General features: G+C 33.8%; 3 protein-coding genes across 4 annotated transcripts; 2 read left to right on the top strand and 1 right to left on the bottom strand.

Moving 5' to 3' along the window:
- Window positions 1-67: 67 nt before the first annotated feature.
- LOC109172013 (photosystem II core complex proteins psbY, chloroplastic) lies at window positions 68-1,052 on the bottom strand. Its single transcript, XM_019321134.1, has one exon. The coding sequence runs from the start codon at window positions 769-771 to the stop codon at window positions 172-174; it is 600 nt and encodes a 199-aa protein (XP_019176679.1). The 5' UTR covers window positions 772-1,052; the 3' UTR covers window positions 68-171.
- A 9,074-nt stretch (window positions 1,053-10,126) lies between these two features.
- Window positions 10,127-14,165, top strand: LOC109172008 (ultraviolet-B receptor UVR8). Of its 2 annotated transcripts, none has more exons than XM_019321129.1 (7): window positions 10,127-10,380; window positions 11,118-11,157; window positions 11,270-11,555; window positions 11,653-12,002; window positions 12,077-12,478; window positions 12,590-12,977; window positions 13,688-14,165. In XM_019321129.1, the coding sequence occupies exons 3-7, from the start codon at window positions 11,331-11,333 to the stop codon at window positions 13,928-13,930; spliced, it is 1,608 nt and encodes a 535-aa protein (XP_019176674.1). In that variant the 5' UTR covers window positions 10,127-10,380; window positions 11,118-11,157; window positions 11,270-11,330; the 3' UTR covers window positions 13,931-14,165. The 2 variants fall into 2 exon arrangements, with proteins under 2 accessions (XP_019176674.1, XP_019176675.1); XM_019321130.1 differs by lacking the exon at window positions 10,127-10,380 and adding an exon at window positions 10,930-11,041.
- A 9,469-nt stretch (window positions 14,166-23,634) lies between these two features.
- LOC109172010 (probable pectate lyase 5) lies at window positions 23,635-25,254 on the top strand. The gene is made up of 3 exons (XM_019321132.1): window positions 23,635-23,835; window positions 23,918-24,664; window positions 24,748-25,254. Exons 1-3 carry the CDS (start codon window positions 23,726-23,728, stop codon window positions 25,109-25,111), a joined length of 1,221 nt encoding a protein of 406 aa, XP_019176677.1. The 5' UTR covers window positions 23,635-23,725; the 3' UTR covers window positions 25,112-25,254.
- Window positions 25,255-25,364: the final 110 nt, after the last annotated feature.

Genomic DNA, 25,364 nt, shown 5'->3' with positions numbered 1-25,364 from the left:
TTAATGTGTTCTGATTTACTGGTTTAAGATTTGTTTATTTCCTTTTCAATGAAGTATCACACATAGATTTCAAGAATCACCAGAGTAATTAAGCTGGTCTTCAAAAAAGAAAAAGTTGATTGATATTTGATACATACAAAATACTTGGGAAGTACATGTAAAGCAGGACTATTATTCTGATCTCATCTTGTTGAGCTGGTTCAGAGCAGGCTGCAAAATGTTGTAACCCACCCAGAGCAGAGCCGGGGCGACCACGATGAGCAAGAGTTGGCCCCTGCTGTCGTTGGCAGCATCGGCCAGTGCCGCCACTTCACTGGCAGCTGATGCGGCGTAGGGGTGAATGAACTGGGCGGCGGTCAGGCCGCCAAGCCCGAGCCCGATGATCACACCCTTGGTGCTCCTCATTTTGTTGATCTGGTTCAGTGCAGGCTGGAGGATGTTGAAGAGCACCCATGCTATGGCTGGGATGATGGGCAGCAAGAGTGCCAGCCCACGGTTGTCTCCATCGGCAGCTATCTCCGCTATCTGCTGGGCGGCGAAAGCCGGCTCAGACACACTCAGGGCGGAGAAGATCGCCCCAGCCAGGGCTGTTCCGGTGAGGGCAGATGAAACTACAGACTTGTCTGTGTTGCAGGCTGAGAGTCCCTTGGGAAGGTTTTTCATGGAGAGAAGTGAGATGATGGGTTTTGGCTTGACAGGGTTAATGGACGCTTTGGGTGTGGTTAAGCTCTTGGCATTAAGCATGGCGGTTGTAGCTATGGTGGCAGCCATTTTTGCACAAGAAACCGGTGGGAAGCTGAGAGAATGCACTGAAGTGAATACCACACCCTGTAATGGTGTTTTGGGGGAATAGGAAAATGGAATATAGAATGAGATGACAGGAGATCCAATCAGAAATTGGATTCAAGATTGTGGTCTTATCCTAAAGCTGTGATTGGAGAGCTTTCCACCTCATATTTGATACCCCTACCAACACTTCCTTATCGTCACTTCTTGAACTGGAAATCCTGTTTCTGAATGTGCTGATCACAAGCTCTATAATTGGGCCTTGACAGTTATTTTGATCACCTTTTGGGCTCCAACTAGGGGTGTAAATGAGCCGAGCCGCTCGCGAGTCGCTCATGAGCGGTTTGGTCAACGCTCGGCTCGAACTCGGTCAAAATTGAGCTCGGCTCGAGCTCGAACAGCTCGTGGATTAAACGAGCACGAGCCGAGCTTAGGTATTGTAGGCTCGCGGCTCGACGAGCCGTTTGTGAGCCTTATAATATATTATATAATATATAATATATAATATAATTATATTATATTTAGTATATAAAATAATAATTAGGGGAGGAAAATTAAAATACTATAATAATTATGTATGGATAAAAGTCATAAAACAAAGTAGTTTAAATTTTAAATTAAACAGGTCAAATTCGAGCCTAAACTCGAGCTCGAATTCGAGCTTGAACTCGAGGTCGAGTTCAGGCTCGAATTCGAGCTCGAGCAGCTCGACAATTGCCGAGCTCGAGCTCGAGCATCAGTTCACGAGCTCGAATGAGCTCGAGCTCGAGCTCGAGTAGTGCTATCATTAACGAGCACGAGCATGAGCTTACCTAGGCTCGGGCTCGGCTCGGCTCGTTTACACCCCTAGCTCCAACATTAACCAAATTATGTCATGGGCATGGCCCTTTTTTTGTTCCCAATCCGTAGAGTAGTTATGCTGGGCATCCGTATGCACCATGGATGCAAAAATGACGTCGTTTTATTAAAAACGCGCGTCTCCCCTTAAAAAAGAAAATTCAGGTTCGATTCCCAGTAACAACATTATGTTGTTCATTCATTATGGAATTTTAGTTCATAGATTATGGAATTTTAGTTCATTGATTCTGGAATTTTAGTTCATTGATTCTGGAATTATAGTTCATCGATTCTGGATTTGTAGTTCATCGATTTTGAAATTTTAGTTCATAGATTCTGGAATTTTAGTTCATAAATTCTGGAATTTTAGTTCATTCATTCTGGAATTTTTAGTTCATAGATTAAATTCTGAAACTTTAGTTCATCGATTCTGGAATTATAGTTCATCGATTCTGAAATTTTAGTTCATATTTTGTTGCTGGAAATCGAACCTGAATTTTTTTTAAGGGGAGACGTGTGTTTTTAATAAAACGACGTCGTTTTTGCATCCGGATGCACAGCATAATTTGCCCAATCCTTATATTCTGATCCGGGTCCATCTTGCGGCTCGTCCTTAAGTGTTGGTTGTGTTCACTTTTCACCTCTAAGCTATATTATTGGCATTGCACTTTCTGTCTCTAAGTTATATTAAAATTGCAAATTTCGTCCTTAATGTTTTGTTAGTAAATGAACAAAAAGTGTAACGCCAATGATTTTTGGGACGAAAAGTAAATATGATCAACAATTAGAAATGAATTTTACAATTATTATATAACTTAAGGACGAAAAGAACAATTTTATCATAAAATTACTCAGTGTACATTACAATTGACTGATGATAAAAAAAAAAAAAAAAAAAAAAAAAAAAAAAGTAAACACAATAAAATACTATGGCCGCTGCTACAAGTCATTGCCTCAACTAGCCAATTCCTGTACGCAATGAATTCATATTGCCTGTCAGAATGACACAGTAAACTACTTGGGAGAACATGCGATTGCGTATTTAATGCCCTAAAGAAGTCCAACGTTGTCTTTAAACGAGAAAAACTCGTGTATATTCTCAATATCATACGACATTCAATTCGGTATTTTCATATGGTAAAATTAATCAAAATCCGCCCGAATCATACTCGTAAAGTTTTCTTTTTTACTTTGAAAAAAATAACATAAAACTCTTTAATGATATATGTAACTATAAGGTTAGATGCACCTTTCACTTACACTACCAATCAACTTATCAATTGTTCTAAATTGTTGATATTTTAATTAATTAATTTAAGACGCATTGTTAAAATTACCAATTTTTTTTTTTTAAAAAAGAATTACAAAAACAGATTTTTGTTATCTAATTTTATTGAAAACTTTGTAATATAAATTTTAACTTATTTTAATGTTAAAAAACGTACACATCGGAATAAAAAAATGTATAGAAGGTGATAATTGCTTTCAATTATGGTATTTGGTTGGGAAGACCAAATGAACAATGATGTATGAAGGAATTTAAAATATGATAACAGCCAACACGCATTCTGCAAAATTTTGCGGAATAAAAATCTATAAATTGGCGCAATAGTTGCTGTTACCAATCCTCCAGCACTCAAATTTCTTAAACTATATAAATTGCCTTGGAGAGTAATTCAGTTGAGAAATTGTATTTAAAATTTGTTTTAAAGAATATGATATGAGTTTGAATTTTGTCACAACAGTATAAAGATTGAGTATGAACATTTTGTGAGTATAAGCATACAATTTGGTGTTGAGTATTGAAACAAGTTCTTGAATTAGGGTTGAGTGTAAAAATCACTTTGGTGTTGGATCTTTAAGTTGGCTCGTGGGATCCAAAAATTAGTCCAAAAAAAAGTTAGGTTACTAGGTAGGATTAAGCTCCTTTATTTGCGTCGAAGTGAATTAGTCTAGCGAAATTGGGATACATGGTTAAGTACAATTTGATGTTAATTCATGAAGCTGGTCCGTGGAATCTAGGAATTAGTATAGTGAAGTTGTTAAAAAAATGCGATGACATTTTCGTAATTATCAGTAACTTTACTATGCAAACTTGAACACTAAAATATGTCATTCTCAGACTTTTACAGGTTTGCACATTTAGTGTTGTTAACATTTTGCACATCTAATATTAATATTTTGTATATTTAGTATTAAAAGATTGCGTCAATGATCTTGTGGTCTAGTGGAATGAAGTGACTCTTTAGTCTTCAGTAAACTGAGTTTTTTGTTTGAACTTTTTCGTTGATTTTAAAAATTTTACTAGGTCTGCATATTTAGTTGTTAAAGTTACATATTTAAGTGTTCAAGTTTTCATACTGTGTGTGTGTGCGCGCGCGTATAAAAAAAAATTGCACATTTGTCAAATGTACGTCTATGACGTGTTTCATGTTTTATATTTCTTTTGTGACAAAAGGTAGAATCGCCCACCCCAGGCACCCACACTCCGACCTAATTGGTGACTCAACTAACCAACAGAGGTTAGACTTTTGCTCACTGCGCACAATGGTCCCCTCATTTTGAGAGGTTGCTCTCACATTGTCGTTGATGAAACTCAAGCATTGATCTTTTGTGACAAATTTCATCTCTGCAATCAATTGGTGTATGAGGTATTTCATGTCTTATATTTCTTGTTCCCCATTACTCTAATACTTATATACTAGGAAGTCATGATAGAAAAATTATTTTTAATTAATTTAGTGGTTTAAAAGAACTCCCCTCCCCCCCCCCCCTCCAAAAAAAAATAATAATTTTCCATTGTATGCAAATATATGCACTTCTAGCTCATTGAGCTGAGTGCAAGTCAAGATGTAACTCGGTTTCTAATACAAGACTTGTCCACTATATGATTATTTGGACTACAATTATTGTTGTCAATATAATATTCTACAAAGTATTATACACTTTGCAATAATCTTATTTAAAGCAGGTGCGTACGGTTCACTAAGCAAACATCATTACAATTTTCAAGAGGTAATGAACAAATATAATAAAGGAGTATTATTGGGTTTACATATACTCCGTATATATTATTGTCTATTTGGCTATATTGATTTCTTTAAATTCTTATTAAGAATTGTATATATTGGAGAATGGGCACAAGGCTTAAAATATTGGATAATGGATGACTCAATCTCCATCTCATCTATCAATAAGAATAAACAAAGCTTATCCGCACGGATTTAATTCAATGATTCAGTAGATTATATTTAATTTGAAGAAGAATAAATAAAGAGTAAAAACATTTTTGGTCCAAGACTTATAGTGGCTTAGACAATTTTAGTCCTTTATAAAAAAATTTACCATTTTATTGACAGAATTATTGTGGCGAGGACATTTTTGGTCCTCCGTCTATATTTCTGTTAGATAACCGTATGAGAGAGGGGCAATTACGTCAATTTAGGTTATATCCTTCTATCTATTATATCTATGTGTGTTTGGCGGCTTCGATTCTCCTTATATCTATTTGATTAGTAACCTGTTTAGCGGCTTCGATTCTCCGGCAATTTCTTCGTACAACTGCAACTTGGACTCTCCGACTCCTTCGAATTATGACCGAGAAGAAAACAAAACACACATAGATATAATAGATAGAAGGAGATAGCCTAAATTGACATAATTACCCCTCTCTCAGACGGTTATCTAATAGAAATATAGACGGAGGACCAAAAATGTCCTCGCCACAATAACTCTGTCCATAAAATGGCATTTTTTTTTTTATAAAGGACTAAAATTGTCCAAGCCACTATAAATTTAGGACTAAAAATGTCTTTTACTCATAAATAAAGTACAATTTTGAAAATGATGACTGAGTATGTGGAGTATAATTATATATATTCTCATATCATAATGTTATAGATGCTCAAAATATTGAATAACGAATATGACTCAATCTCCAACTCATAAAGTTGGGACAATCCATCCAAGTTGATCACCTAGGATGCTTTACCTCCTTGTGTTTCTTTGGCGACTAAGGTCACAAGGTGAAGTTTATCTAGTGCACACCTCCGGATAGTGAATGTCGTAGTCTGTAGATTTTCCTCGTCACCCAAAAGAATAAATAAAGTCCAGAAAGCGGTGGTTGAGTGCGTGGAACATAATTTTCGTACTAGAATGTCACGAGTTTGATTTTGTCAACACCCTCTTGATCTGTGAGTTATTATACAGGATTAAGATTTTTGTGGACTCTTAGACCCTTGGATATTCGTTGAAAGTTTTTAGTGTAACCCAAAATCAATTAATAAAAATGAAACAAAAAAAAATAATGGAAGATATACTTAAATATTTGTAAGCTACTTGATAGTAGGGCAAAGGCAAGAAGATAAGCCAATGGGAAGAAACACAAAAGGGGTTTGAAACTTTGATTACAATAAAGAAGACCCTTACAAGTTATTGACTAAAATGGCATCCAAGCATCCTTACATATAGGATGAAGTTATTGGATTCTTCTTTTTGGTGAATTTTGAATTGATTGCTACTTTAGACAAATGAATATTGCAGTAAATATTCACTTGCTCCCCAATTATGTTTCATGTATTAACTTTTCAGACTATGACAACGAGTTAAAAGAGAAATACTATACGTATTTTTATTTTTTAGTTTGATTTTTAAAAAAAAAATTCTTTGCTAACATAACATGCTTTGATTTATTTAAAAAAGGGTCATAATTTTTATTTTATTTTTTTCTTCTTCTAATAAAATTAGGACATTCAAATCCCCATGTAAGACTTAAGTTTTTTGGTTCTATGTATTTCCTTTTTCCAAAAAATTAAAAAAAAATAAAAAAATAAAAATTAAAACATTTAGTGAAAGTGTTACTCTCTTATAATATATTTATCGTTTTTCTGAGCCATAACTAGCTAGTAGGGCAACCAAAGGAGGAAGTTAATTGGGAGTACTTTACACAAGTATTAATACAAAGTTTTAAAGCCAATAATGAGTCTAAATAATTTTTTTTAAATAGTATAAAGTTTAAAAATTCAAATACTAAGATTTAAATAGAAATAATTTATTTTATATTATATTATTATTATTGATATTGAAGACCTTTAAATTTCTAACTTGCTCCCATCCTATTGAGTGATGGGGACAATTTAGCTAGCTCCACGAGTTAAGTTCATTTTGAAAGCTTTAATTAAGATTAATTTGACCTCTCAAAAATGAGTGTAAAGTTAATACAGTTCTGCTACAAACATTAGTTAAACAAATAAAGTTAAAATTAGTCAAAAAGTTTATAACACAATTCAAAATATTCCCCGGACTGTAATGGCATAATCTAACATAATGTATATTATCTATTTATTTAATAAATATATAATTGTGCTTTAAATGTTAAGTGAAACATTTATCTTGACACACATATAATTAGTATCATCCGTCAATATGATATTATGAGATGAGTCATTAATGATCAATGACTCGAAAAAAAAGAAAAAAAAAAGAAGAAAAAAGTATGATTGTATTTTCATAATTATTACAAATTTTAGATATGTATAGTATTGTGCAAGTTTCAAAGTGTATCTATTAATACGTTACAATGCAACCAACTTGAGTGCACTTTTACAAATATAGAGTGCAGTGTTACGTTATATATTATCATATGCACTCTAAAGTTTTGTGCAATACAAATCCAAAATTTATAACATTCACTAATTAAATTGTCACAACATTGTCTCCCTTATTTTTGAGTCATTAATTAGTATCATCTGTCAATATGATATTATGCTTGAATATGAGTTTCTGACATATCCTATGAATTGAAAGGAAAAAATTAAAAAAGATACTGTGGTAGGTAGAATTTTAATACCTAAAGTTGTCAATGATTGTTCTTAGGTTAAATATGAGAATGGTTTTCTTTTTCTAAAGGAACAATGATTACAATAATATAATTATACATTTTCTTTCAAAATTTTTGAAATGCTAACAAAAAAAAATGTTCTACATAAATGAATGTGAATATTATTAAAGGACTTTATTATGATTATATATCTCTTCATCATGAACTATCTATATCTTGTATATATATTAAATTGAAAGATGAATAATACGATTGGATAATTTTTTTTTTCTTTCTATCTCTTTTCTAATCCTTTACTTTTATATACTATACATTAAATAAGATAAAATGAAAAAACAAAGAATATAAAATGAAAAACAAAAATTCTTTTACCAAAAAGAATTAATTTTTAATTAAAAAAATTAAAATAAATAGAAGTTAAATTTTCAAATAAGAAAATCATATTAAAATAGATACAAAGTATTCATTAATTTAAAATTATTATTAAATTAAATCATATTTATAGAAACTACACACACAAATATATTGAGGATAGAACTGACCCAAAAAAAATAATATTGAGAGTAAACTTGACAAGAAAGTATACATGTACAACGCAAAGAACACCAAAGAAAAGTATTTAATGCCACTTATATCACTAATGTCAAGGACTTTGTGATCCAATGACACCAAGTTGCTTCCTCATAGGGGAGATTGTGGGTTCGAGCCTCAGTGGAGGTGATGTTGACTCTTTGTGCACATTTTAATAGAGTTAGGCTCTGTTCAACATTGATGGTAAGCAGGAACTCACAACGCTCATCGACTAAAAACAATTCAATTCAGCTAGAACGGGTGCACATGGTGGATGGTAAGAAGGAACTCACAACACTCGCACGGGTGCACATGGTGGATGGTAAGAAGGAACTCAATTCAGCTAGAACGGGTGCACATGGTGGATGGTAAGAAGGAACTCACAACACTCGCTCATCGACTAATTACAATTCAGCTAGAATGGGTGCAACATGGCACTCATCGACTAATTACAATTCAGCTAGAACGGGTGCTCACTAGACTATAGTCAACCGCAAGAAGGGTACATGAAATGCAATATTGATGCATCTCTATTTCTAGATTTGGGAAATGTCAATTTTGGTCTAGTATTGAGAGATGCTAGTGGCAACTCCGTCTCAGTAAAGAACGACTTCCTTGGAATTGGTTGCCAATATGATCTCAATCATGTAGAGGCCTTGGTTTGCAAATGAGGGCTCTCCTAGTTAAAGAGCCAAGATCACCACCACATGGTACTCAAGATTGATGGATTTTTCAAACACGAGATTTGTTATCATGCAATGCATTTCTTTACTTTGTAGTTTAAACAATGTTATTATCAGTCATGTCTATGTATCAGCAAACTTTATACCTCATGTTCTTGCTAAAGTTACAAGTTCTCAATCTGGTCCAGAAGAGTAGTCTCATCGCCTACCTTTCATATATTAACACTTTACTCTTTTCTCGTTAATGGAGTCCAATATATATATATATATATATATATATATATATATATATATATATATATATGAGAACTAGGTTTCTCTACGAAGTGTGAATTAATATGATATATATTCCATCTAGAATTATCCATGATTAGAAGACAAAGAAAATAAGGAATTAATTTCATAAATATTACAAACTTTTTGTAATATTTATGAAATTGTACCTTCATATTTTTTTTCAACCAATAATTTATTAAATTGATGATTAACATTTATGCATACTTCTCATGAGAATTCTTATTTCATAAAAGTTCAACCCTATATAATAATTACATAAATGCTTTCCAAGTCCAAATTTGTATAATACACTATATTTCCTTAATTAATGAGATCATTCATTGAAAAAAAAAAAAGTTACACATCTCATTTATAAATTATTAAAATATTACAATTTTCGTCCATCAATTATAATTTATAGGAATAAGGTTCAAATTGGCCACTGAACGTAACCTGAAAATGCAATTAGGCCACTGAACGAAAATAAAGTGCAATTAAGCCACTGAACACTCCAAAAACGTGCAATTAGGCCATTGAACTCTCCAAACGTATGCAATTTCACCGGATAGCAGGTTACCATCAATTTTAGCAGGTTACCTGCTTACGTGGCAGCTGAGTTGGCATTTTTAATAAATTTTAAATAATTTTTAATAATTAATTTTAATAATAAATTTTATAAAAAATTGAAAAAAAATAAATAAATAATAAAATAAAGTCATTTTTATTTTTTTAAAAAAATTTTAAATAAAAATTTATTATTAAAATTTATTAAAAAATATTTAAAATTTATTAAAAATGACAACTCAGCTGCCACGTAAGCAGATAACCTGCTAAAATTGAGGGTAACCTGCTGTCAGGTGAAATTGCACATTTTTGAAGTGTTCAGTGGCCTAATTGTACTTTTTTTTCGTTCAGTGGCCTAATTACATTTTCAGGTTACGTTCAGTGGCCAATTTCAACCTTATTCCTAATTTATATAATCCTAAACCAAACATTATTACATTAAGGAGTTTTTGTACAACCCCTATGCAAATGGCCATGCTGGATACTCGTGTATATTAGCAATAATACGCACAGGCAGAAAGAGACACCTCATCATCTCTATCTTTGGTTCAATCCTTCCCCATTATAGAGAAAATAAAGCTAACACTACAATATATACACATCATTTCATCATTCATTCCGCATATAAAACTTCTCCTCCTCTCTCTCTCTCTCTAAAACTTCTCTGTCAAGGTCTCTTTTTCTTCTATTGACCCTTTGATCTGACTATTACTCACTTGTGCTTGATTAGAATTGCACAGATTTTTGGTGATTTTACAAACAAAGGCAGAAAATTTTGGGAAGATTTCGCATGGGTTTTGAGGAATCTTGCGGTCTCTGTTTAATGTAATTTTTGTTCCTTAATTTTGTGTTCCTTGGATCTGTAATGATCGCAATGCACAGAATCGATATATACCCGTGTTCTCTGTTTGGACTTTATTGCATATATATTCTCAATTTTTTTTTCTCTACTCTCGGACACGATGAATTGAATTGACGGTGGATTATTTGATGATGTTTTGAGACCCGGATCACCAAAGATCAAATTTTTATCTGTCATTTCTGGTGTGGGTTGTGAGTTTTTGACTGTTTCGTGAGTAGGACACACTTGTGTGAAATAGCATACCTGTTTGGGCGTGGAAAATTCCTTTCTTTTTCTGGGTATAGAATATGCTCCATGGAAAGATTGGTATTCTTCACGTAACAGTTTTCCTTGCCTTTCATGTATCTACAACCCCCTGATATTGGTTTCTTGTTTGAGTGTGTTTGTGTTGCGTGCTGTTGAATATCTGCCCATCTCTTGACTTTTGGCTAGTTAAAAGGAGGTTCTTTTTCAAGTTTTAGATGGTTTGATCCAATTTTGAGTTCACTTGTTGGTTTTTTGTTTTCTTGTGAGCTTATGATCTTGTGGACTGCTAAGTGCTAACCATTTGGGACATTTCTGAGCTGGGAATCAATTTTAGTGCACAGAGGATGTTTTCTGAATTGTTGTTTTAGTATTTTATTGGTCAGTTAATTGTTGTCAGTAAGCAGTATTGAGAATTTAAGATATATTTAGTGATGATGGTTTATTGTGGTTGTAGGATTGAAGCTGCAAGTTATTCTATCAGCTTTTAGTTTAAGGTAATTATTTACATTTGGATTACTACTAGTAGCTAAGCTAAAAATGGAAATTTGGATTAGATAACATGTCTCATTCAACATTGGGAGTAATGTGTTCTTGTTTGGTTTTTAGAACAAGTTGAGATCTTCGTCTCCCCTGCTCGATTAGGGCACTGCAGAGTAGAGCAGTGCCCATGGACACCACAGCGAGTGGAACCCCGAGTGTTCAATACTGTAACATAGCCGAGCAACCCATTGCTACTCTCGTCACCTCTCCCGTGCCCACGTTTCAAAAGCAACAGAGGCATTGTCTTGGAAACGCTCGTCCCGGGGAGTTCCCGTTGTCTGCCAACCCCTCCATTGTCCTTCATGTCCTTACTGGGTGTAATTTGGATCCACAGGACCTCGCGATACTAGAGGCATGTGTTTCTACCTTTTAGTATCTTCGAAGCGAACTATGTTTGGCTTGAGAATTGATGTTGCTGCTGATTTGAATTATATAATGCGGTTTTGCAGGCCACTTGTTCGTTCTTCAGGCAGCCCGCACACTTCCCGCCTGATTTTCAGCTCTCGTTAGCCGAGCTGGCAGCTCTAGATATGTGCCATAAGAGAGCTGTGTTTAAGCCAATGACCCAAGAAGAACAACAAGATTTGAAGCAAAGATGTGGGGGCTCGTGGAAGCTTGTCCTGAGATATTTGCTGGCCGGGGAAGCTTGTTCAAGGCGAGAGTCCTCACAGGCGATAGCGGGCCCCGGTCATAGCGTTGCAGTGACTTCAAAAGGAGTCGTGTATGCTTTTGGCTCTAACAACTCGGGACAGCTTGGCGTTGGAACCACCGAGGAGGAGTGGAGGCCCCGCCAGATTAGGTCGATACTTTGTAATCTTTAGAGTCAGCGAGGGTTTCAAAGAGAACTTAATTATACAGCTTGCTATGATGCAGATCTCTGCAAGGCATCCGTGTTATCCATGCAGCAGTTGGAGCTGGGCGGACAATGCTGATTAGTGATGCTGGAAAGGTTTATGCTTTTGGTAAGGATTCGTTTGGTGAAGCCGATTATGGAGTCCAAGGAAATAAAACCGTAACTACCCCACAATTGGTGGAATCTTTGAAAGACATCTTCGTTGTACAAGCTGCAATTGGGAATTTCTTCACAGCCGTACTGTCGAGAGAAGGAAGGGTTTACACGTTTTGTTGGGGGAATGAACATAAACTCGGTCACCAAACCGAGCCAACTGATTTGGAGCCCCGCCCTTTGCTCGGGGCACTCGAGAATATTCCAGTCGTGCAAATCGCAGCAGGATACTGCTACCTTCTCGCTTTGGCTTGTCAACCTAGTGGAATGTGAGCTCCCTATTCATTTATGCTTCTTAAAAACCAGTACAATTTTGAGCATATTGACAAATAATGGCCTGAAATGATTACTGAAAAGTTCTTGCGTTTTGATGATATTAGGTCTGTATATTCTGTTGGTTGTGGTTTGGGTGGAAAGCTCGGTCATGGGACTCGAACTGATGAGAAGGTCCCAAGGTTAATTGAACAGTTTCGGGCTTTGAATCTTCAACCAGTAGTGGTTGCAGCGGGAGCTTGGCATGCTGCGGTGGTTGGGAAAGATGGAAGGGTCTGTACGTGGGGGTGGGGCCGTTATGGATGCTTAGGGCACGGGAATGAAGATTGTGAATCGGCTCCTAAGGTGGTGGAAGCTCTGAGTAACATTAAAGCCGTTCATGTTGCCACGGGAGACTATACGACTTTCGTGGTTTCTGAAGATGGCGACGTCTATTCGTTTGGTTGTGGAGAATCGTCTAGTCTTGGACACAATGCTGTCGTGGCCGATGGACAGGTTTGGCTTTGACCCTTCTTAATTTAATGTTTTTTTCTCGATAGTTTCCTACATAAACTTTATCCGGTTACACTTGACACCTCCCGAACTAATATATGTGCTTGCACCTTACCGATATTAGATGGCACGAGCTAAACATTTGAAACGCCACTTTCCAAATTGAATCCCGGAAATTTGATTTAGGTGTAAACGTGGCTTAGTTTCACCCGCATTGCAACCAACAATTGCTCACTAAATAGACTATGATAGCTTTTCAGCCGTGGTTTACTATGTTTGTTTCGGTTTTCTAAGTCATGATAGGTTATGTTTGCTTAAGATAGAGATATACTCCTTTCTTTAAATGTAAGGGGTAGAACTTTTATATCTTCTGTTGGGTGTCGGCCGAGTTTAGCCCCTACTCGATTCGAGACGTGGCGCTGTGGCTTATCATGGAAGGATGTGGTTAAATAGTTAATGTCCACGTACTTATCACCATTTGGTTTTAAGTAGGATATGACAACCAGATAGCCAAAGAACTCTGTGGTTAAGCAGTCACAGGGGTCTGCAGTTGAAATACTAAGCCAGAACCACATACTAAAGATATAACGGGAAAAATGTCATATCTCGAGAACTTAGCCCATGTTATTTTTGTATAAATGCAGTGTTCTAAGTGCTAAATGTATGGAAAATTGGAAACGCTTTGTGTGTATAATGCCTGCCTCGATTTTCAGGTAAATAGGCACTCGAATATCTTAAGCCCCGAGCTCGTGACATCACTGAAGCAGGTGAACGAGAGGGTTGTACAGATAAGTCTTACGAATTCCATATACTGGAACGCCCACACATTTGCGCTCACAGAATCTGGTAAGCTCTTCGCCTTTGGGGCGGGCGATAAAGGGCAGCTGGGCGTCGCACTTTCTGCCAACCAAACCGAAAGGGCTAACCCGGAACGTGTGGAAGTCGATCTCAGTTAACCATTGATCAGATATGTGTAGTCTGTCTAGTTTGTCATCCTAATTAGCCCTCCCCTCATGCTTTGCTCTGCATATGCTGTTTATATCTCTCCATGTCCATTGTGTAAATAGAAACAAAACAATATTTGTGAATAAGCTAGGTTTTAAGATTTGACAATTAACCTTAAAAAAATTTATTGGCTATTGAGCCACATGCAGTAAATAGTTGATACATTTGTTCAGGTTGTTGATTTTATCATTACTATCTTTTTTTTTTATTCACGGGAAAATTCACAGTCGTTATTTGAATGTCAGTAGTAAATCACGAGGTAAATTAACTTAAATTGTTTATAGTTGTCCGGTTTAAACTAAGAAGGTCAATATGCAATTTTTTGCAGATGAATTATATGGTTTGTTTTTCTTTAACTTTCTACTATTAAGTGTGGCTCCATATGTGTTAGCTTTTGGGGTGAACCCTGCTCCCATTGGCTCCCTCCCCCAAAGAAATGAAAAAATTTGCATTAATGAATTATTGTAGTAAATATTATACAAGAGTTGTATATCTCACTTTGTTAAAAGTTCTGCTAAACAAGATTATAATTAGCAAAAGATAAATGCTATTTTTTCTGTTTGAATTTACCTCCTAATGTTTCGTTAGTTGTTTATGTTATGAATGGGTTTGTTGGTTTTATGACTACTCGGGTTAGTTATTCGGCGAGCTAACATGACCGAAATTAAATAAAATAAGTAATTGAGAGAAAAAATAAAGGGAGATAATATTTTTAACGTGAAAATTGAATAGTGAAAATTATAAGCCTTTTTGGGCGGTGTTAGACAATTTATATCGTGCACCACGATACACATAGCAATGTGCGCCCAGGCACAAAACACGCGCGTTTCTTGCTGATGTCACTCTGTCTATCCCAACAGACCAAATCCCATTATGTGTATTCAGTTAAAAGTTTATGTGTATTGTGTTATGAGTTTATGTGTATTCAGTTAAGAGTTTATGTGTATTATGTTAAAAGTTTATGTGTATTATGTTATAGTTTATGTGTATTATGTTAAGAGTTTGTGTATTATGTTAAGAGTTTATGTGTATTATGTATTATGTTAGATTATGTGTATTCTGTTATGAGTTTATGTGCATTCGAAACAGAAGATTATTTTCTTTAACAACTTAACAAAACGACGTCGTTTTGGGAAGTGTGAGACGCACAATGTTATGTGCGCCGTGGTGCACGGTATAACGATTGGCGGTGTTAAGCCGAAATTCATTATTTTTCAATCGTTATATCATGTATCAGGGTCTACAGTGCACTGTGAACCCTGGTCCAAAACACATGCATGTACATATTATAGTATTATTTTTTTATGTACCTAGATCCACCATGCAAGTTGACCCTGAACTACGATATAATTTGCCAAATATGTTGATTGAGCTATCTATGGCCAAAGTTTTTGTAGACCATGAATAAAAGGTGCATTTTTAATATACTAAACATACATTTTATTTATGTACTAAATGAGTGAAAATACATTATTTGATAATATACAAAATAATGTACTTTCAGTAATCAAATAATGTAATTTCAATACTCGAATAATGTACTTTCAAATAATGTATCTTTAGTAATTAATATACAAATAATATATTTTTAATATATTAAAAATATATATTTGGGAAAATGGTCAAATAGGCCAGGTCGATATGATCACCATTTTTAGGATCCATTATTTATGGGCCAACGTTAAATCATCCTTCCATAAACTATTTCTGGGTTCTTCACAGAAGTTCACTTGCAAAAAGTCTGAGAGAATGGTGAAAACTATCTTTTTGACAAGCCTGTTATTTCAAATTTGGACAGGGCACACAGCCCATCACAGATAGCAATCATTATTCCAAAAACTATGTGTGTGAACAATGAATAAAATATATAGGGAAAAGGGTCAAATAGGCCCTTGAACTTTAGCTTAAAAGTCAATTAGACCTTTAAACTTTTTAAAGGTGCAATTACACCCATCAACAATTCATTTAGGTGCAATGAAGCCCAAAAATAAATTAATGACCTGTTATCACAGGTCATTAGGGTTCAGGCCACCTTCCGGCAAAAAAAAAAAGTGACCGGCGAAATTTTCGACAAAAAAAAAAATTGACCGGCGACAGACGAACGGTCGCCGGCGGTCACTTTTTTTTTTTTTTTTTTTGCCAGAAATTTCGTCGGAAGGTGGCCTGAACCTTAATGACCTGTAATAGCAGGTCATTAACTTGTTTTTGGGCTTCATTGCACCTAAATGAATTGTTGATGGGTGTAATTGCACCTTTAAAAAGTTTAGGGGTCTAATTGACTTTTAAGCTAAAGTTCAAGGGCCTATTTGACCCTTTTCCCTATATATTTCTATATATTTTATTCATTGTTCACACACATAGTTTTTGGAATAATGATTGCTATCTGTGATGGGCTGTGTGCCCTGTCCAAATTTGAAATAACAGGCTTGTCAAAAAGATAGTCTTCACCATTCTCTCAGACTTTTTGCAAGTGAACTTCTGTGAAGAACCCAGAAATAGTTTATGGAAGGATGATTTAACGTTGGCCCATAAATAATGGATCCTAAAAATGGTGATCATATCGACCTGGCAGTTTGGAAATTTAAAAAAGAAAAAAAAAATAATGCATTAGAAATGAATTTTCATTATACTATAAATGAATATGTATATCAATGATTCACCTTAATTACTATGTAAATTATGGTCCACAATATAATGATTGTGTGGAGCCAACTGCAACAAGCTCCATCCGGGGCCTTGCAATGTTACTTCGACCCAGGGTACTCCGCGGCGACAGCTTTAGCGTCCTTCGGGGCAGTGTTGCTCTCGGCCGAAGGTTCTTTTTTGGCTGCAATGAATGGAAAGCTTCCCTATTGTTCCAGTGCTCTCGCGGCGGAATCTTTTGCTTGCAGAGGCCCTCTCGTGGTTAAAGAACCGTGGAGTCTCTCCGGTACGGTTGTTCTACACACTGATTGCTCGGTTCTTCACCACTACATTACATGCTCTGTTGCTAAACCAAGATCGTACGTTGGCGTGGTGATTGATGAATGTTTACACTTTGTCTTTATTTACTTCCTGTCGTTTGCTTTTAGTTTCAAGACAGTTTAATTTGATTGCTCATACTTTAGCTTCTAAAGCATTTGCCCTATGCATAGGCTAACTCTTTATACTGGGACTCTGTCCCTCCTGACTTTGTTTCAGCTCTTTTGCATTAATATATTCATGCTACTTTTGCTTTCAAATATATATATATATATATATATATATATATATATATATATATATATATATATATATATATATATATATATAATGGTTGTGTCATTTCTCCCTTGCTTTTTTCGAGTAACCCATGCAACAAATATATGAGTACTTTTCAAGTACATCTCACAAATACTAATTATTAAAACTTATGTTGCTATGATTTATGAGAAAGTCTATAATCGTGATCTGAAGATGCATTTTGGATGAACCTACCTTATGATTTTAACAGACGAAAGATTATAAGAAGGTAAAGCAACTTAGATTTAATCATTTAAATAAAAAAATGTCTATGATAGTTCTCACGTAGAGTTGAATTTGGAGAATTTTGTTGAGTTATATATAAAGTTTTTGCAAAACAATAGTATTTAAAACGATAATAACAGTTAATGTGGTTAGTACATGTTAATTTGTGGAGCCCACCTATCTACTTTTTGAAGACAAAATTAGCCCTCATCAAGTTCTTCACCACCATAGGTGCTCCTGTCTACACACATCCCTGTCACACACTTACACTTTATTACACAGAAATAAACTTATTAATTATTGTCTGCACATAAGTCGCACAAAACACTACATGTTTTAGTGCTTCCTATGACTTGATTTGCATGCTTTACCTACAAATCTGACCTATAATCGGAGTACAAGGTGTGGACTGTCGGCAGCATAGTTAAAAATATATAATTCATGCACCCGTAAGAGATGAGCGAATAGGTGAAACATGACGAACAGTCATGAATTTAATTATTATCAACACTTTCTTAATTAAGTATGTCACTTGAGAGAACCTTTCTAGTGCAATTTATATCTTATCTCTGGTGTAATTTGTGTATTATTATCCTCGAGAAACGTTTATTCGATGCACACCCTTAAATAGATAGGAACATGATTTATCTCGTGTACACCTCCGGATACTAGATGTAGGTTTCCTCATATATATGAAAAAAAAAAAAAAAAAAAAAAAAAAAAAAAAAAAAACCCTTTTAAGCTTTAAGGGGCGCTCTAAACTATGTAGACCTAAGCGAGATATATTTAAATGTTTTTATGTAATGCATGTTAATTTGTAAAATGTGAGATTATTATAAATGATAATGTTACCTCTTAAAAGATAATATGAGAGTATGATAATGTAAAGTTATTGGAATTATATTTTAAGTTATATTATATAATTTACATAAATGTTTTCAATATAAATAAATAAACAAACAAATACGGAGTATTATATATGTACATCATCAGTACATGACTGTATAATACGGAGTATATTATTTTATTTATGTATAAATATATTATTATTATTATTATTATTATTATTATTATTATTATTATTATTATTATTATTATTAGTGAAACGGTCTCATAGAAATGTGACCCAATAAAATGGTATAAAATCATCATAATCACATTACCGGCCTGATTTATTAAAGGTAAATTACTCTTTTTTTTTTTGTAAATTTAAATAATATATGTGTAACTTTTAAAAAGGAGAGCGACCAAAGCAATGAATATTGTATTTATACAATTTGAAGTAACATTTGAGGACGTAATTGAAAAGCTTTTCTTGCTTTGGATTAAGTTGCAATTAGCCAATTAGGAGATTCAAGCATATATATGCTTTCCATAATGTTGATTGAGAAATTGGGGTTATTAAAAAATCGTATCACGTGCAAGTCTTTTCTCTACTTTTACAGATCTTGGATCCACCGCACGAATATATAAGCAACGTAACCAACCAAGTACATATATCTTTGTACACTGGTAGCTCAAATAATAAATGAGCTCTTTTTATAGAAGAAAATTTCGAGATAACTTGAGTTTGATCCCCTCTTAGAGCAAATATGGAAGCGGGTGGACTTGAACCGTTTGTGACTTTAATTAATTGACAAACGACTACAAAGAGGTCAGGTAAACCAAATTATGTTGCCTATAGCTGACTGGAATTGATCAGCTCATACCGAGAAGACCAATAAATAATTGAACTTGAAACTTGTGACAAATTATGTTGCTTATAGCTGACTGCATGGAATTTTTTTTTTTTTTTGAAAGGAAGAAACAGATTTCATTAAACAATAACCAAGTGAGAGATACAGGAAAGTGGCATAACAAACCACGAACCTAGGACAAAAGAAGAACTTGTTACCCGTGCTAACATGAGCGACATGGTTTGCTGACTGCATGGAATTGATCGGCTCATACCGTAAAGACCAATAAATAATCGAACTTGAAACTTGTGATTACCAAGTCAATTGTTTTATTGATTCGTATGGGTTGCCCCATATTATTACCACCTAGACTTACTAGTTACTATGTAAAAGTAACGTGATGACTAGTGTTCACCCTAGAATAATATATATTGTATTGTATAAAATATATTTTTTTAAATTATTTATGATATGTACTGTATATTTATCAAATCAAGAAAAGAATTATTCATATCGTCATCTTTATTGGACTTTTTTTTTTTTTGGTGAGCAATCTTTATTGGACATTATTTGAGATAGATGCTTGTATGCCCCATGCATGCAAGATTGCTTCACGCCTTCGAGGATGGTAGGAAATGTGTCTCGATTTCTATTTATTCGAAAATGGACAACAATAAACAATTTTCAGAATAAATTAATCATGTTTCCGGTTCATCATTAGTGCATTAGGTAAATGGAGACCATATATGGAATGCGGCAAAATGGTTTGAGGACTTTTAGGTATGCATTTTAGGTTTTATTAGTTTGGTATATAGTTTTTTGATTAATAAATAGGAAGTTGAAGATTAGACAGAAAATTGGACCCAATTACGTGGGATGGCCATGCAGTCTACATTAAAATCCATTTGGGGAACACCTAACATGGCCTAACGTGCCCCCTCTCCACTCACAATTAACGTCCATGTCATAAAGTGGATGGATGGTCGCAATTAACCCCCCTCCCTCCCTTTCTTTTTCTTTTTGGATAAATTCATAGCTTAGTCAATATCATATCCACAGGACATCAAACTCATGACCTCCCATTTGAAAGAGTCACTTTGTATCACTAGACGACAAGGCAACATAATTCTATGCTTTAAAAGTGCATTTATTGTTACTTTTTTTCGTATAGTGTTATTTGTAATAATATTGTTGTAAATATATTTTGTTTTCCTAATAACGTAAGAAAATCTGACTAAACATTGATTGGTTGATCGAATTATTCCGAATTTTCGGATGGGGGGACATTTTGTCTTTTTTTTTTTTTTTTGTATTAATTAATTTGTATATAATTAATTCCCAGCGAACTAGCTAGGATTAGTTGGAATTGATTGAAAATAGCATTACGTAGTGGGGGTTTCTATCACTAGAGTGCAATAAACATTTTCTATATTTTCATAAAAACGATATGATGATTGGCTCAAATTCTTCCACAAAAGTTTGCCTCAAATGTCTTATCTTACTAATTTGCTATGAAATTGATCAATTTAATCGAACGGTTTGAAGTAATCGATAAACAACTGTTAATGTAACTATAATAATGCCATAAATTTGACCTTTGTAAAATGTTAAAGACTTTTACTCCAAACTTTCCCTCCAAATAAGAATCAAATTTTGTAAGTAAAATCTAAATTAGTCTCACAACAGTGAAGATGTTAAATACCTTTAGATTAAAATTTGGTCCATATTTTCATTTTTTTTTTTTTTGGGTACATCCAATAATAGGTGGAGAAGAGTGGAAGATGAATCTATCCTATAGACTATAATATCATATACTTTTTGTTTGTTCACATAAATTAGTGTCACTCAATTACAAGGTTGAGTAATAAATTGTTTATAAACTAAGTAGTAATTACTATCCTTTCAAAAAGTAGTAATTACTATGTTTCGTACCTAATTTCGTGTCGTAGTTGCATTATATTCTAGTAAATCAAACTAATTAAGAGAGACTCTTAGCCAATTCAAAAAGAAAAATAAATAAAATGTGTAACAACGTTATGGCCCTATTTTGGTAATATAGTTAGTTTATCAACTAAATTTGGTTTATTTGATCATTATGAGCTGTTTGACTTGGTTAAACAATCAATATGAGTGTTTGATTAATTAGCTTTTTGTAACAGCTTATTATTTCAAAATGTTAAAATTCAAAAAAAAAAACTGCTCAAAACAGCTCTTTCGATCAGCTTTTTAAGAAAGACATTTTGCATATAAACAGCTATCAGCAAACAGTTAATTTACCAAACACTTTTCTACAATCAACTAATACTATCAACTAGTCTAACTCATTAACCCAATCAGGTAACAGCTATCATCTAACATCTATTTACCAAACACCCCCTATATTTTAATCCAGACATTGAGTAAGAAATTCTATAATATCAATCAACATTAAGATTGTAATTTAAAATGAGAGAAGTGATTTTCTTATACTTAAATTAAATACATTTCTCTATATGAGAATTGAATATGAAATGTCAACATCTACATACAAGTGAAAGAGGAATTCTACGTATAATACTGTGCATGAATGGACTCATCACCACACTAGTCTTTGTATACTGGAGTGGCCTTAATTAGCTTGAGAAAATATATAAAACTTAATTAAATATGAGGCGAATAATATAGTGTTAAAAGAGGATAATAATAATGACTAACTGTACTGTATAGCTTATGAATTTTAAATTTTCAACTCACCGACACATTTATTCATAGTTGAAGCTGTCGGTGATAGTATATAGGAATAGGATTATAGGGTTATAGAGTAGAATGGCAAATTATACATCTTTCATTTTTTCTGCTTGATAATGACAAATTATTCTCTTGTAAGTAAAATATATTTTAGTTTTAATAATAATAATAATAATAATAATAATAATAATAATAATAATAATAATAATTAAAAAATGTTATGGTGTTAACCAGCTTCAGTACTAAAAATATCATATAAAATTATATATATTAATCTTTTTTTTTACAGTACTATTGACAATGATGCCAATAATACTTAATATACTCAAGTATACCAATTTTTTAACGTACTTAGTATTGTCTACACCATAATAATAATAATAATAATAATAATAATAATAATAATAATAATAATAATAATAATAATAATAATAATAATATGGAGTAATAATATTTTGGCAAATTGGTTAAAAAAAAATTAAATATGATATAAATTACATAGTCATGCACTTAATTAAAAAAGTTTAATCGTCAATGATCAGATGTGATCATGTATAATAATTAGAGGATCGAAAAAAGTTTCTTTTATAAATTTTATTCTAATTTTTTTTCATAAGGATGAAAAAGAGTTAGTGTTACCGTGTTAGTGTAGAAAACATATTTAAAATTATAATCTTAAAAAAAAAACATATTTAAAATTATAGACACAATTATTATACCAAAAAAGTCATGCATACTAAAATAATAATGACATATAATATACGAATACATATAAAAAATAAAAATAAAATAAAATAAAAAAGGAATTTATTACTTTACAACTGCGTAAAAATATTTTAAAATTTTAAAATTAATAATAAATAACTTTTCCAGCTAATTAATTTTAAAATTTTTTAAAAAAATAAAATAATTGTTTTAATTATTTAATATTACAATTTAGAGCAACAAATGCCTCTCAAATCATACATGACTTTGAAGAATTTCCGGAAAAGACAGACAAGCAATACGTCAAACAGCAAATCTAATAGCAGATTAGCTCCAATTAACTCCAAGCAGGCAATAGTGTATAAACTAGATTTTCTTTTTTAAAGAAAAACTTCATACAAACACAGTACACTACACCACCAACTTATATATAAATTAGATTAATTTATATTTTTCTTGCCTTTTATTTTTAAAACTTAAAACAGAAATTATTTGCAATACACTTTTATTTTATTTTTATAATGATATATAGAAGAAAAACATTATTTTTTGCTAAAACTATTAAACAATTACTCTTTGATCTGACAATGACATGTCATTATTAATTTACTAATACTAATTAATTGACTAACATCAACATAAATTAATGAAATAAGTGATCATAAAAAAGTACGGAGCATAAATTAAATAGGATAATGATTAAATGTGCTATCAAAATTTTAAAAAAAAATCATCAAACTAAAAAAAAAAAAAATTAAATAAACACTAACTTAATTGAGAAACCTCCTATTGTAAGTAAACACAATTGTTAAGTTGGATATCGACTTATGTTTTTCTTGTTGATTTAGATGGGAAGTCAATCGAGTTATAACAAACTTTCATCTAGTGTGATGGCATTCCAATTACCATTCCAAATGAGGTCATAGGTTCGAACTCCAATGGTATCTGTGTCGATCGACAGCTTAAATTTATTACGATCGACAACTTAAATTTATTATAATAATAATATTATTATTATTATTATTATTATTATTAAATAGATTTTGCATATATATATCTCAACCTCAGTTCCCTTTCTTCATGCATCCTACACTTCCATATTCCATTTTTTCCTTTCTCTAGCCCCCCTCCCTACCAAGGGATTTGCGGATAATGGCATTGCCACTTTACTACCTCCTCTTCCTCCTCCCTCTTCTAGCTCCCACCTGCACTTTCTCTTCACCATATCCAGACCCTGAACTCATAGTCCAAGAAGTCAATGAGTATGACTATAATATCATATTTAGATTACACACTTTAGTAATCCAGTGAGTGATCAATATTTGTTTTCCTTTTTTCTTGCAGGAAAATAGCTAATGCAACAATTGCAAGGAGGAAGTTGGGGTTCTTGTCATGTGGCACAGGCAACCCAATTGATGATTGCTGGAGGTGTGACCCCAACTGGGAAAGCAACCGGCAGAGGCTAGCCGATTGCGCAATTGGGTTTGGAAAACAAGCCATTGGTGGAAGGGATGGCAAACTCTATGTGGTGACAGACACAGGGGATGACGCTGTGAATCCCAAGCCAGGGACCTTAAGATATGGAGCCATACAAGATGAACCATTGTGGATCATTTTTGCCAGGGACATGGTGATCAAGCTCAAGGAAGAACTCATAATGAACTCATTCAAGACCATAGATGGAAGAGGGGCTAGTGTACACATTGCAGGTGGACCATGCATTACTATCCAGTATGTCACAAATATAATCATCCATGGCTTGAACATTCATGACTGCCAGCAAGGAGGGAATGCAAATGTGAGGGACTCACCTGAGCATTATGGATGGAGGACTCTGTCAGACGGTGATGGAGTTTCAATTTTTGGGGGAAGCCATGTCTGGGTAGATCATTGCTCTCTGTCAAACTGCAGGGATGGGTTGGTAGACGCCATCCGTGGATCAACAGCCATTACAATCTCCAACAACTACATGACACACCACAACAAGGTTATGCTCTTGGGACACAGTGACACTTACATTCAGGACAAGGGCATGCAAGTCACCATAGCCTTCAACCATTTTGGGGAAGGCCTCATTCAGAGAATGCCAAGGTACTATCTTTCATATATTTACTGCTAAAACAAGTTTTATCAGACACAAAACTTGTGCTTACTCGTGGTTTCTGATGAACTAGGTGTAGGCATGGTTACTTTCATGTGGTGAATAATGACTATACACACTGGGAGATGTATGCAATTGGAGGCAGTGCTGATCCTACAATCAACAGCCAAGGGAACAGATTTCTAGCTCCGAATGATAGGTTCAATAAGGAAGTGACGAAACATGAGGATGCACCAGAGAGTCAGTGGAAGGGCTGGAATTGGAGGTCAGAAGGAGACCTGATGCTGAATGGTGCATTCTTCACCACGTCAGGTAGTGCAGGAGCATCATCTAGCTATGCAAAAGCCTCCAGCCTCAGCGCTAGACCATCCTCGCTGGTTGGCTCTTTGACTGGGGGAGCTGGTGCACTTCCCTGCAAAAAAGGCAAAAGCTGCTAATTAACCGATTTGTATATATATAAATTAGAGTGATTATAAATATATGTACGTAGTATATACCTATAATCAAGATGCATATGTTATACCTCCAAAGTTTCAAATAAAAAATCCTTCACCCAAAGAGACGACATTAATGGCCTGAATTCTCAACCTGCCATAGTGGTTCATTTCACAAATTGTGCAATGTCAGGACTGAGGATCCTGGATCCTGTCTGCAGGCTACACTAGCTTGCTTATCTACTGTTATAATTCT

This window comes from Ipomoea nil, unplaced genomic scaffold (genome assembly GCF_001879475.1).
Source record: "Ipomoea nil cultivar Tokyo-kokei standard unplaced genomic scaffold, Asagao_1.1 scaffold0382, whole genome shotgun sequence".
Taxonomy (NCBI): domain Eukaryota; kingdom Viridiplantae; phylum Streptophyta; class Magnoliopsida; order Solanales; family Convolvulaceae; genus Ipomoea; species Ipomoea nil.
This window is presented reverse-complemented; position numbering and strand designations above follow the sequence as displayed.